The sequence below is a fragment of the Tinamus guttatus genome, unplaced genomic scaffold (genome assembly GCF_059628265.1).
Source record: "Tinamus guttatus ecotype Peru unplaced genomic scaffold, ASM5962826v1 Tinamus_guttatus_pri_ptg000676l, whole genome shotgun sequence".
Taxonomy (NCBI): Eukaryota; Metazoa; Chordata; class Aves; order Tinamiformes; family Tinamidae; genus Tinamus; species Tinamus guttatus.
In genome coordinates this window covers 1,687,184-1,702,023 of record NW_028289210.1, presented here as the reverse complement: position 1 = coordinate 1,702,023, position 14,840 = coordinate 1,687,184, and the positions used below count along the sequence as shown (strand labels likewise).

General features: G+C 36.6%; 1 protein-coding gene across 8 annotated transcripts in view; it reads left to right on the top strand.

Annotated features, from left to right (window-relative positions):
• Positions 1 to 14,840, top strand: part of GPHN (gephyrin) — a 254,183-nt gene that overhangs the window by 207,554 nt on the left and 31,789 nt on the right. For 5 of the 8 annotated variants that reach the window (XM_088536554.1, XM_088536553.1, XM_088536552.1 and 2 more), the window contains 4 exons: positions 4,136 to 4,178; positions 8,784 to 8,921; positions 11,888 to 11,980; positions 13,559 to 13,614. In XM_088536554.1, coding sequence (XP_088392680.1) covers positions 4,136 to 4,178; positions 8,784 to 8,921; positions 11,888 to 11,980; positions 13,559 to 13,614 — 330 coding nt within the window. Of the gene's footprint in view, positions 1 to 1,697; positions 1,761 to 4,135; positions 4,179 to 8,783; positions 8,922 to 11,887; positions 11,981 to 13,558; positions 13,615 to 14,840 lie in introns of all 8 variants that reach the window. The other 3 variants (XM_088536550.1, XM_088536548.1, XM_088536547.1) reach the window with 1 other exon arrangement.

Genomic DNA, 14,840 nt, shown 5'->3' with positions numbered 1-14,840 from the left:
AAGGCTCCCACAGTCTGTGCTCCTGAGAAACTGGTTCCTTCTGTTGGTGATAAATCATGTGTTGATGTTCTTGTTCTGAATTGTTCTTCATGTTGTAAACTTGGGTTGAAATGTCCTCCCATAAGAGTTAGCTTTTCATATTGGGCTGGAAACTCTTCATCTTTGTGTAGCAGTTTGTTTTATTATAACCAATGGCTTTTAATTGTACCTCCCATAATGAAGAGCTGACTTAATACTCTGTGCTAATCTTGTTATGACTTATAAAAGGTAAGTAGTTTCTCTAACCGTTCCTAAAGATCAAGGTAAAGTGTTAAAGGATTTTTATTTTAGTGTTCTTTTCTCTTTATTTTTCACGTTAATTTTTCACTTACAGCATGAGCTTTTCTTTGTGTCTTTTTCTGTTTTTCTTGTAAAGATTTTTTTTTTGTGCACACTATTATTTGCAGAAAAACATATCAAGGAGATTTAAATACATCCAACTTATTACAGTCAGTGATTTCATTTCTCAGACCAATCATGACTGATAGATGGAAATTGTCAGCGGATCTCTCAATTTTACCATTCCCTTAGTTCTTTTTTTTTTTAAATACTTTATTTCACAATCTCTTTAATGCTTCAGCCTATGGGAGAAAGCGTACTTGGCATTTCAGCACAATTAAATTGTATCTTAAAAAACATAAAATCCAGTTTCCTTAAGAAACAGTAATCTGAATTGAATGTTTTGAGTTTGATTACATTCTGCCTGGACTACACAGGGAAATGGTACTGAACGATAGCCCACTGTATCTGTTGCCAAGGTACACCGTGAGCCAACAAGCTCTGGACCTGAGCAGTGAATAAAGAAACTCTCCCTTTCCCAGGAAAGGAGAGACAGCCACAGGTTATTGTTTCTGAAACAACCCGCGAGCAAGAGGAATTACAATAATCGTAGTGATCGTTTGTCCCAGTCAGTCCTGGTACTGTATGTGGTATAATACGGAATCTTTACTTTGCAGTAGCTGTGAAAGGAATGCAGGCTTTTTGTAAATGTCAAAAAATAGCAAAATTTACAAATCATGAAATATGATAAAATGCACCTACAGCACATGACTCCATTTCTACGAAGCTCTATTACAGCTAAAACTGTATGTGTTAGAAAACTAGTGGGTTTCATTTGAAATCATATTTTAATGCAGTTTTGTTTCAAAATAGCATTTAGGATATAAATATACAATTCATATTAAATGAATTGAAGTATTATTTGATAATTAATGCTGATATCAGTTATGTTAAATCCTGGTTTGTATTCTGCAGCTGTGGGCATAGTTTGGGAAACAGCCAAGTCTAGCTGCTCAAGCCTTTTATTTCAATCTCATGGATTCCTCTTCCACAGCTGCTTTTAAAAACTGTGGCAAGCAAATTATTTCCCATACTGCATATGTTGCCCTTCAGGTGAGTGATAAACTGCAAACCTTAGGCCGGTTGTAAGAAGCCAAAAAGCAAAATTAACTTTGTCACTAAAGTCCTCTGTGTGCACAGAATTAAAAAAATGACCTGGGCGAGGCTGTGTGTGAAGCCAGCTGTCTTTTGTTTCCATTGCCATTTGGACATTGTAAGAGCAAAACGTTGTCAGCACGTTTTTTTATATTAGAAGATTTGATCTGCAAATCTCAGCTGCTCTGTTCATTATAAATCTCTTGTTTTTGTCCATACACTAGCTGCACTATAGGTTGGAAGGGCTTAAAGATGAACTCAGGAGGAATAGAGGCTACAACTCGAGAGTAACTATTACTGCTCAAAGGAGCTATTTTCCATTCGCAAACATTGCTTTGCGCTATGGGTTTGGGCTCCTTCTGTTCCTCCACTTTGTTGAAGACTCTCTCTTGACTTCCATTTTACTTCTTCAGCACTGTCTTTGTCTGCTAACATTTTTCCTCTTTCTCTAGTAGCTTTTCTCTGTGTCCTTTGGATTGCTTATTTTACTTAGTTTGTTTTAGTAGATTGTTTCTGAATGTTTGTGTTTTGTATTTTTTGTTTTTGCCTTTTTTTTTTTCCTTTAGGACTATGTTATCTCACTGAGTTTCATTCCACAGTTTGCTAAATTGCTTGGTTATTTTGCAGCAGGCCCATTCCTCGTTTTCTCTTTTCATACGGTTTTCAGTGAGAAATAAGAGAGCCTCTTCCATTTTAAACAGAAGTCTACACACGTAGGCCCATGTCTCCTTTTGCATTCACTGTCTTTTGGCTTGCCACATGCCATCTTGCTTTTCTCCTTCTCTCTGTCTCTCTTTCTCACTGAGCCCCTCTCTCTTTTGTGCCTCCCTCCATATCATTAAACCATCTTTTGGTCCAGAATTGTCCTTTGGTGAATTATAGATAAATATTTTCTTCTTCCAAAGAGAGTTTATGTCATTCCTCTAAAAATGAAAAAAAAAAAAAAAAAAACAACAACTCTGGGCCAAATTTGGGCATCATTAATATCTCATTGGAAGTTTTATTGTATGGTATTTTTGGTGGGAAGGGGGAGGTGGATTTTTTTGTTTTTTGGGTTTTTTTTTAAACAACATTCTTTTCAGGGAAGGACACCATAACTCACTCTAAGTTGCAACATTACTTTCCATGAATTATTCCATTACTATAAATAGACTGTGTTACGCTATAGAATCCAATTTTTTATGTGAATATACATTTGGGGCAAGCTGCTGTGGAATGGAAGAAAGAGGTTTAGAAATTGGTTCATTTCAGACTTCAGGGACTGCTCTTCTACGAAGGTGGCCTTTGAGGGATAGACTGTGTATCATAACTGTCAGATCATACATATTTACTTTCCATGCATTTGTTCTGTAACTACAAATCCGAGCTGAATTCTGAAAGATAATTCCTTCTCTTTCTCAGCAGAGACAAATGTTCTCTGCAAGGGAAATTACACCCTCTGTGTCACCTGTGCTATTCCACTTCTTTAGCTGCATCTACATAATTTTATTGTATTAGTCATCTCACTGAAATATAGCAATATAACTGTGAATGATGTACAAAAGAGGAGGACTCAGTTCATCCTCTCTTAGGGGGTTGTCTTCCAGAGAAGTTTCCTTTAGCTGGTGACGGCAATTTCAGCCACAAGAAAAAGCTTTTTGCTGTAGTGTGACCAGTTCAATCAGGTGACATGTCCTAAAACAGACTTCTTTTCAGGTTAGTGCATCTACTAGCTTGCAACTTCACTGTCCTGTGCAATGTGGTGTCATTCCAAACTTGAGAAGAATTAACAAGAAACGGTGCTTCAATAAAGATGCAGCTTAAACTTGTTTTGTCCACAAGCCTGATAACCTCCAAAACCATTTTTTTTAATATATATACTAAAGGGACAGAACTCTAAAAGCAAGTGCTAACTAGAATATTAGACAAAAGAGAGTCCTCCGCTGGAGTGAAACTAATAAATCTGGAATAGCACAGGGGTAGCCAAGCACCTAGGAAGAGGATTCGTTGAGAAGGCAGTTGCCATTCTGACGTGGTTACTTTCTAAAGTAAAAGCGCACTATAAAATTAATGCCAAACCTTGCATTTCTTTTAGCCAAACTGAAACAATAGAGTAAATTTACCTGGCTTTAGCCAGGAGCTGTTTATACAACTGTGAGCTGTTTATAGAGTTAGGAAGTAGGATTATTAAATATCTTAAGAAGCAATGTAATCTATATTTAATATATTTTGAATATGTTTAAATTCTTTCTATAATACCTGAAAATTTCAGCAACAGAGTTTTAAAGCACGTCATGAAAAGACAATTATATTAGTATTTTGTCTATAAACTTAGGTTCAGAGTTATGGTAATCGTAATTATATGAGCAAATATGAAGCTTTTATATAAAACTGGAGTTTAACAAATAATTTGAAACAGTGTGTTCTTTGATTTTACTCTTATTACCCTGTCCTTAGGCCATCTTGTTTATTGTTAGGAGATTTTTAAATTGTTTATTCTGGACTCTGACCATCAGCTATTACTCTTCTGCATAAATATTTTAATCTTGTGTAGAGTATGCAAGAATGATGCTGAAAATATGTGAAGCCTCTGTCTTAGATCCCAGGAGCTTGCCCATTATATCTCTGTATTTTGCTTGCTTGTTAACTTCAGTAGCTCACAAGCTCTGTTCTCTCTCTGCAGGTCCAGTCCAGGTGCAGCAGCAAGGAGAATATCCTCAGAGCAAGTGAGTGCTGAAACTTTCTGGCTTTACTGTGATTAAAAATAAATAAATAAATAAATAACAAGACTGCTATTGTAGAGAGAAAAGAAGGCAGCAAATTATAATTAAGTGAGAGGGGGAGGAGAGGGCTGCGATGCAAGTGGGTTTGCGGAAGAAATTTAAGAACTTGAGACAGTGAAATTCACTCCAAAGAGGAAATATGTGAACACTACAAGATACTTATATTTATATTAATTGATGGTTACCTTTTAATTTCTCTTTCCAAGTTGTTCTAATGACACAAAGGCCCATGTTGGGGTGTTGGTGTGTTGATTTAAATGGTAGCGTGTGTGCAAATCTTGTCAACACTGAAAGATAATGAAAATGGAAATTGTCAGGTTGAATATATATGGTTTTTATTTTCAAACTTAAGCATGCACGATGTTATGAAATCAAACCAAGAACTGTAAAGGTTAAAATTTGAGGTTCAATCTACATTATTTGATCCACGTATGTTTTATAATTTGCTAAATCCCTTTCAGTTTTATCTGAATGTTTTGTAGTCTAAAAATTGTTCTGCCATTGATATATAATAACCTGCATAGCAAGTTATTTTGGTGATCAGACAGATGGCTGTCTTGAATTTTCCACCTTGTACCATCAATTGACTTTAATGCTGAAGGATTGTTTGGTCATATAGAATGCTGTGTCATGTAAAGAGCAATTTTTAGAGCCATCTGACATTTGTGAAATATAGTTGGTAAGGTCTCAAGAGTTGTTTAATGTATAGTTACTATATAGTAACTATAGTCACTATAAGTTTAGCTTATGGCAAAAAAATGTATCTCTTCATAGTTCAGAATTAAAAAATAACATTTTTTTCTTTTTGTCTCCATGTCTATTTGAATAGATGATACAGCTAAAAGCAGATTTAGCATTTGTTTCTAAGAAGAAATAGCGATAGAGAAGGATTAGGAGTTACATGAGCTTCCTTCTTTCTTCCTGTGGGAATTTACATTATTCATTCTAGTGCAAAAACTCCATTTTTGACTATGTATTTTCTTGGCTTGGCTTGCAGAAATAATAGGTGTCACTTTTGATGTTGGAACAGTGTTGTCAGGGATCCGTAAATTTTACCTATTTGCAAACAGAGTGCGTTGAAGAAGGGATTTCCTACTAGATTTTAACGGAAACCTTGAACACTTGCTCATCAAGCAAATGACAAGTATTAGACACAGAGCTACAGCTTGGGAGGTAGTCCTTTGGGCACTGTTCAGAGATGGGCCTCTGAATGATTCTTTAGCATTTTAAGAGTTAAAACAGGGCAAATGTTAATTTTTGAACTGGCTAACAAAGAATTTCAGAAAGCAAGGAAAAACAAAAATCTTTTCCAGAATTGCTGAGAAAGACTGTATTGCTAGTAAAGAATCTATAGAGACAAAATTCTTTCTAAAAATAAACATAGTTTATGTAGTTAAATCTATATAGCTATATAGGATGACTTTAAAAAAGCATTGCTTATAAAGGATTATATAGTACCATAAACCATGTTTTACTATGGTTTACTAGTAGACACTAGAGAGGAACGATATGGTGGAGGAGTTTCAAATCAGTTTTGCTTTGCATGTTACCAGAACAACTAGTATCACCATTCTCTTTGAAAAGTTATTAATCTATACATCTCAGGATGGTAGAACATAGAAGAAACTCCCTTGATTTTCTCATTCCAAGATCTGAAGGGATGAAGAAAAATCATCTTTCTACCTTGTAACCTGGTAATGTTTGGAGTGTCAGGAGAGCCTACACTTGGGGAGGACACCGAAGAACCATTTCCCTGAGTATAATCACATTTGAAACATATTGCAACTTCCTTTGGTGGCATGTGCTACTTTTAAATTACATACACTACATAAAATCATGCAGGAAGACATCTGCCAGGTATCTACAAGTACGAACAGGAACTACTTTGAAAATCCCACTCAGAGGACCACACCTTGCTTTTCTTTCCAGGGAGAAATCACATACTGCACCTTGACTTTGAGTAAGGGTTAACAGGGAAAAGTAGGAATGTATATGGGCATCCTTGGTAGAGATGCTCATTACTCTGCAGTAATTAATGTCATTATTCTGGATCTTTCTTCAAAGCATTTAATCATGTGGCGTTTCAGCAGCTGGAAACAATTATAGACAATTTCTAGTGTTACATAACATCATGATAACGAAAAGTCAATTTATGTCAATATATGCAGCCAACTCTTGCAGCTCAACACACTGGGTTTTGAAATCCTGGCTATATTTTTGCTGAAAACTAGCTTCAACTCAGATGAGCTATAAATATTCCCAAGAGTTTATCATTTAGACTGAAGGTGTATTGCAGGCTTTTAAAAAGCCAGTGTGCATCAGCAAGAGTTCAAGATGTTATGCTGGTAAAGATGTACATAAATGTCCTTTCCTGTTTTTAACTATGCACTTCCCTTCTTATTGCTCAAGTTTAAAGATTCTTATTTAGTGACACAACAGCCAGAACTAATGGCTGTAGCATAAATGTTGTTTGCTGCCTCACGCTTCCACCAGCTTTCCCTGCTCTACCATGTTTCTTTCTAGTGTCTTCCTTCCTCTTTCTAAGCTTTCTTTTTAAGACAAAAAAAATTATTTTATACAACTAGGAAAAAAACTTTTAGCATGTGTTGTATGGAGTCTACTGCAGTTATTACATTGCCTCTAGGCAGGGTGTCTCTCAGTGACATGCATGCACAGAAAAGTCAGGGAAATTCGACAGCATCCTTGTCCTTGTGAAGGTGCTAGCATAATACAGTTATAATAATGACAGACACATATTAGCTTGCGAATAATGTTTCTGTTGCTAAATCCAGAAAAATATTTTTTCCACTAGATGGATGCTGAGTTTAAACTGCGTAGAGCCAAATGAAATCAAGCATTTTCAATAATTTAGGATGTAAGATGGCTGTGAGAGTTGCAGACAGCCTTAGTATTGCCAAGAAACTCTCCTGAGAATGTCTCATGCCTGTAGCCAGGCATTAGATCTTACAATGCTTTAGTTTGTTGCCTGTGTAATTTGGGAAGGTGCACCTGAGTGCTCTTACTATTTTTTAGAGATATTTTATTTAGACTTCTTACTACATTTGACACTGCACGAAAGCAGTTTGTATCAAGGTCCCTATTGCACTCTTGATAATCAAAGTTCTGTGAGCTTCATTTTCATTTTATACCTTATTCTGTTTTCTTACAGCCACACTGTGCATGCTTCTTGTATGCATGGGTGTTGAGATAGGACTTTTCCTGCCAGTGCAGGCAGCTGGAATTCTTGTCAAGGATCTCATGTTGTATTTTTAGAACATCATCCACTTTGGCTTTCGTATGCATATACATCCAATGCATTCTTGATCCTGGCAAATCCATTAAAGATATTTATGTAAATACAATTTTCCTAACCTTTTGGTTTGTATGCATTATCATTTATGTGTTATCGCATGAGTCCTCTCTTTTCCGTTGCTTCTCTTCACATTCAAAGTCCTTCAGAGTTTGTTATCCCCAGAGTTACTCACACTCATAGAATATCAGGAAATCAAGCATGTAGCCAGTCATAGTTTTCAATGGCTTGATTTTCGAACAACTTTTTTCAAATTGTCACCCTTTTTTTTTTTTTAACTTGGAAAAAGTAAACTTCCATTAATCTGTCTTACTATTGTCGTTCAAATTACGATGTAAACATTACTTTGCTGTGGTGGCTACAAAATCCTGACAATGACTAGGCCGCCCATTAGCTAGAAGCCCTCTCCATCATTGCGCTTGCTGTCCCATGATCTTGTTGTGCTCCCTTCTACCCTGCCTTCAAAATTATTGACTGGAACATTATCAACAACTACTTCAAGATACCAGCTTTTATATGCTGGCAATGCTGATGTCTTCTCTGTTTATTTTTCACCATCTGTATCTGATACTCATCTTATTGAGGCTTAGTCATAGCTAGGAAAGAAGTGTGGTTTGTTTTTAAGGTGGGGTATGCAGACATAGTTCAGAAACTTTTATGTATTGTTAGAATCAAAGCTATGGCATATTACAGTTCTCTCCAAGGACCTTATTGTAGCTTTTGAATGGGAGAGGGATTGAAGGAATACTTAACTCAGTGGAACTCATTATGTCTAGGGTCTGAATGTCAAGTGTAGCTACTCATCAGAAGGCTATAGAAGCCATCAAGGAAGGACAGAATGAGTGAATGAATTGTCCTGAGCACCAGGTAGATCGTAGAAGTGAGTCAGTCTCAGGTGATGAGCCACAGTGTCAAGTGCTGCATTGCCAGTGAAGGGTTTCTGTTTCTGATTAACTGATTCTTTTATTCTCATCGAGACTTCTGTCATATTTTTCAGAACAAGTAAGAATATGAACTTTTGTGAACTTTTTCAATTATCAATTGTATTTTAAGTCTCCCTTTTGATTCTAACTGAATACCATACCATCCTACTTTCTGACATAAATACTTAGTAGCAATAAGTAGCTTGAATTAATTTATCTGTAAAGGCCAGGTGCATTTCAGTAAAGTGGTTTAAATGAACATTGCTCTGTGTGTCAACACACTATAAACTGGTCTAAAACTATCTCACTTTGCAGGTCACAGTGCTGTTGACATTACCAAGGTAGCAAGAAGACACCGCATGTCTCCCTTCCCTTTGACATCTATGGACAAGGCCTTCATCACAGTTCTGGAGATGACCCCGGTGCTTGGAACAGAAATCATCAATTACAGAGGTACTTTTACATATAGCTGGATTCTTTGTATGAATCTCACAGCTCGCTTCAGCCCTTGGTCTTCTAATAATTTTTGTGAAATGTTTGAGATGTACATAAATGCATCTGCTCATAGGCTGGGGAATATGCAACAAGGCAAAAACTTAAAAAGCAGAGTTTGCCTTCAGTGCTTGATTTAACGTTGGACATGTATAGATGTTGCCTGGCTCCATTTTGTGTTATAAACAATCACTCAGTTCTCTCACTGTGGGAGATTCTTACTACCCCTCTTTCAATCTGAAATTAATGCTCTAATCAAAGTTATTATTGATTATAGATCACTTTGCTCCATGTCTGTGGAGTGGAATAGATGACTCAAGAACATTTCTCAAAAGTTTTAATGCCTTGCACATTGAAGCTTTTGGTCCTGTTATTCCTTGGATCCTTGTTTCTTTCTGATTTTTTTCTGAGTTTCTTGTAGAAGATTGCTTGCATAGTGAGTAATGCAAGTAAGGAATATTGGTCTCATAGTGTAACACTGCTGCCATGCAACACCATGCTCTTTATTGCTGCAAATATACAGTTTGAAATCTGCTGCCTTTCTTAATATTAAGAGCATACATTCATCACTTGCAGTCCAGGAATATTGCTTTTTTAATTTTTTGTCTTGAATTCTATTCATGTTTTTTGTGTGAAAAAGGCTTTGTTGTGAGCTTAGGCCTGAGAACTGGGCAATTTTTCCAATCTAGTCCAAGAGCCATGTAACTTCTGCAGAAGTTGAATGTGTTTCTGTGCTCTTTATTAATTGTGAACTAGGTGGCCATTTTGATAGCATTGCTTTTTCATATCACGTTGACGTGCTATCAGGACAAAACTTATGAAATAGAAGTAAACCCTTGGCCTCTAGTACAACTCCTGTACTCACTACTTAATTCCCATACCAGTACCCTGAGAGATCAAAATTCTTTACAGAACTTAACCAGTTTCACCAACTGAGCTCAAGAAAAGGTAATACCCACATCTGAAAATAGAATTTCATGCAATTCTCCCTTTCAAGTTCAAATCAAAAACCTAGAAGCATAGGAAGGAGACACTAAAACATTTAAGAACATCTTTTTTGAATTACATTTAATCAAAAAGGTTAAATTGTATGCTTTTAAAATAATCGTTCAAAAAAGAGAGTAAATGTTTCAGATTGTTCTTTAATGGCTGACTTGCTTCACTTTAAATGCCTAAGGCTTCAGCAAGTAAGTCTCTTTTGTTTTCCCTTATTGAAATTCACTCCAGCTACTGGCTGGCCATTTGATCACTTTGAATATTACATGGCAGAATGCCAGGAACATACTGTCCAACTTTGCTGTAATTGGTGTGATTTTGCATGCAGACAGGAAGTAAAATGAAGACACAACATGCCTGCTAAAATTAGAAACTGGCTTTTCTCTGCTATAATTAAAATGTCTGTGTCTTTTCAGTGCAAGCATTCAAGCTTTCAGTGAGCTTTCTGATAACGTGTCTTCTGTCTTATCACATGGCAGTGTCAATAGCCGTCACAAAGATGTTTTTCTACTTGCTTTCCTTAAAGGTTTTACCAGCATTTTCATGGTATTACCTATGACAAAATACAGCATAAATATTTGCTCCAAGTTAAAATTTGATACATTTGGATGCAAGTACATTGATGTTATAGTTATTATAATTAATTACTAGCTAAATTATTGTACTAATCAGTAAAGCATAGTTTCCCTTAGAGTTTCACTTAAGTGAAGCTGAAAATTTTCAAATCCACCAGGTGCTGTTTTTAACCAAACTTGTACACTTAGTGTGCACAGCTGAGTCTTCTGCCAGTATATCTGTTAGTATATCCACAATCACTTATATTTTCCTGTCTATCTGTAAAACAAAAACCATACCTAATGTCTTTTCTGGCATGTCTAAAAGTTCATAATCTATAAAATATATATCCACACAAATTCTCCTAACAATATTACCAATGCATACCTTCATTCCTTCATCGGGATGTGACATCTTTCTGTGCCACGATGCACCTTAAAAGTGGTGGCATCAATCTTCCAATGAGCTTCCCGTTTTCTCCTTAGACATATTGGAATCAAGCTGCTCTCAGTAGCTCTGGCCTATGTGCCCTTTCCTAGTCCATCTAGTCAGGTACATAATAAATGTTCTTCCTCACCGTCCCACCACCTGGATGGATAAGGTACAAATTTCCACTTTGTTTCACATCATAAGAAGACAAAAGGAAGCTCTTGCTGGCACCGTTAAAGTAGGCCAGAAGGTGAAGTTCCTCAGGTCAGCCTCTACAGGGAGGCAGAGTCAAGTTGCAGCTCATTGTTACAGATGCTAAGAGAACGGATAGAATATGTTTGAAACGGCTGTTAAAAATATTTCAAATGTTTACAGTGTGAATTTCCATAAATAATGCTGACACGTATGTTCACTACCTCTCCACTGAACAAGATTGTTGTCATCACTTAGGCAAAGCTAATCTATTGCAAAACTTCGGTGTTAATTTATGGAGTCATGTCCATCACTGCAGTCTTCTGGGCTCAGTCCATCAACTTTCATCTTTTCACAGAGAATTCAGTTTTTGAATGTTATTTTACAAAATTCTTAAAAATCAAAACTTTTTTTAAAGTTTAAAAGTACAAAATAAGTGTTCCTGTATTTTTGAGAGGTTTCAGGATATGGAAATACTGTTCTGTCTGACACTACTACCTCTGAGTTTAGATACTTGGCATTCTATTTCACTGCAACCAGAAACACAAAGTCATTGATCCAATCTTTCATCTGTACTTTCAGATTCCAGTCCTTGTTTGGTTTAAATACTGATTCTGACAAACATCAAAAACCTGGGCAACCTATTCTTGAGTATGAGTACATGATGTATTTCATCTGTCAGATTGCGTTGCTGTCATTTTCCTCCTTCTCACTAGCTTTACTGACATGAAGCTTTTCTCTCTTTCCCTTTATAGATGGAATGGGCAGAGTCCTTGCTCAAGATGTGTATGCAAAAGATAATCTACCACCATTTCCCGCATCAGTAAAGGATGGCTATGCTGTCAGAGGTAAGCACACTTTGTAGACATGCAGTGTCTGTAAAACCATAAAACCACTTTCTAGCATATTATTAGTTCACTTCAATATTCCATGTGCCAGAAGTACTTGTATTTTGCATCCAGTTGCTAATATTTTGCCTCAGATTTGATTCACATCATTGCTAAAGTGACTGTTATGTAGAACTCAACTGTCCTGAAGGAAGACAGCAAAGTTTAATTCAGATCTTTTAAATGGATATGTGTGTGCTGTGCACATCCAAGTGTGCTCCTAGACATGCACCTGAGCTGCAACGGCATTTCATAGAAAGAGAAAGAATTCAGAAGACTAACATGAGAATATCTGCCTCAGAGTGACAGTTTCTTCTCTGTTGTTAATGTGATCAAAAATTTCCTACATCTGCTATTTGGTTGAGCTGTCACAGTTCCAGCTTCCTATTTATGAATTATTTTATGATTGTATTAGACCATTTTTGAAAATATATACGAGACTGTACTCTTATGAAGGCATCTCAAAAGAAAAACTCATACTTTAAAATATTTCAGTAACGTGGCTATAATGAGCAAGCAGTGAGCTGTTTCCTGGGAGACTTGAATCCATCTTCTGTTTTGCCACTAGATGCTGCATGAGTTTGAGTAAGATGCTTCCCTATTCATCCATTTTTCCATTTGTAGAATAGGATTAATGATATTTACTGCAGATACCTATGGAGGAAAAGCAATATATAAGAATAAACATTATTACTACTAGTCATGTCATTATGGTAGAAGTTGAATCATTGTAACACAGTTCTGAAATCTGGAGCATGATAGCCAGTTTTCTCTTGGGGACATTAAAGTGTCATTTTTGTTACTGGCAGTCGAAACAATGGAAGGCAACTTGCCATCAAACAGACTGTCTGCTAGCTCAGGCAATGGAAATAGACCAATAGGCTCACTTGGACTTGATGTAAAAATAAAATCCCACATCTGCAAGATGGGGATGACTGCAGCTGTCCATTATCTGTGCATGTGAGAGAAAGGCACACTAAAATACTTAGTAACAGCAGCAAGGGAGTGCAGACCTAGCCAGAAGAATATGTGCAATATAATGCTGAGATGAGCTGGGGAGCTTTGAATAGAAAGCTGGCTGAAAAGGGCTTTGGGGACAGGAGACTGGTCTCTTACAATGTGATTCCTGCAGAGGAAATCAAAAGTGCAGTCTTAGTAAAGATGCAGCATTACTTCAGAATAGTAATGAACTCTATCATCAACCTCTTACCCACCCAGAATCAACCCACAAGACCCTTATTTGGATTCAAACAGACAAATTCAAACAAGAACGTTGTTATTGTTCATTATTCTCTGAACAATTTTTGTTAAAAGGTACTATAGAAGACGTAATTTTCAAAATACTAAACACAACTGAAAAAAACCTTAGAAATGTTGTCAAAAATTCTGTAATCTTTAGTGTGGTGTCCAAGTCAGTTCAACTGACACTGAAGAACTGAATCCTAGATTCTGGTTCTCCTGTTCTTAGTTTTCTTACTACGTCATTTATTTTGGTTCAGCCTAATTATCATCTTTACCATTTGTACTGTCACGTTACAGCTGCTGATGGCCCAGGGGATCGTTTCATCATAGGGGAATCCCAGGCCGGTGAGCAGGTGAGTGCAATCTCTTTTTGCTTTTTAATGTGCTTTTTGTTGTAAGAATTTGCTTTTTATTTTTACAAGCATTTCTTGCGCTCCAAAACCTATTATTCTTGAAGGTGGCTTGAAGTAGGGCACAGCTGTATCTAGCCTCCTTCTGTGTACCTTGGGATGTGATTTCAAAAAGTGAGGTAGTGAGGTTGCATAAGGAACTATCTAGAAAATCCCCAAATACTTCAAAGCTGATATGTCCTATTGGTTTGCATACAGTAGTGGTCTGCCCTAGCACGGTGTCAGAGGACACAAGGTTTCCAGTAGCATCACAACTTATATGGAAAAAAGCAAGAATTAACCACTTTTTGCTGATGGATTTTAAAAGGGGTATCAGCCTAGCCAGTGTTTGCACAAACTGCTTGGATATTTCACACTGATACCTGCAAACCAGCATGTGGGAATTCTGTGAGTCTTCAAAGATAGTTAATGATTAGAGGTCTTGAGAAAGCCTGGCACCAGTTTGCAGAGAATTTTGAGCTGCCTTTTCCTGCTTAGTATTGCTCTTTTTCTGTTCCTTAAATCAACCGTGTGTTTGCGTACCCTGACAGATAGGTGGACTGAGGTAGAGATGCATCCACGACCGATTTCTGCTATATGAAACACTTTCTTCTGACTTGCTGTCAAACTCAAGTATACATTTGGTAAAATTCCTGCACTAATTCAGGGGTGACAGAAAAAAATCTGTTACCTCCAATCAGTTCATATTATTCTGCCAACTGAATATACTAGCAACTGAATTATACCTGCTACCTCCTGTTTAGGAGAGCATGAGTTAATCCAGAATGTTTAGATATTTCAAATCCCAGTTTGTAATTCTATCCAAAAGATCTTGTATGCAAAATCATGCACAAATGGGATAAGTCGAAGGCAAAAGAACAGATTGATCCATTTTAGTAAGGATTGTATAGGGTGACCACTTTGACTGCTAACCACAAAAACATCAAGTGAAACAGTTGCATGTCAATAGTTGCTTTAGGTTTTTAGAAGTATTACCAGTAGCAGTGTTGTTCCATTTTTTGTTTTGGTTTTGTTTTTAAACTGGAATTGAACTACCTGTAAAACTATAAAGGACATTTTATTTGACTGATCACAGTAGCCAATGAGAAACATTAAATAATTTTTGCTCTAGCTACTATCCACTTTCATGAATTATACTTTGGTGGCATAGATATCTTCTCAATATTGAT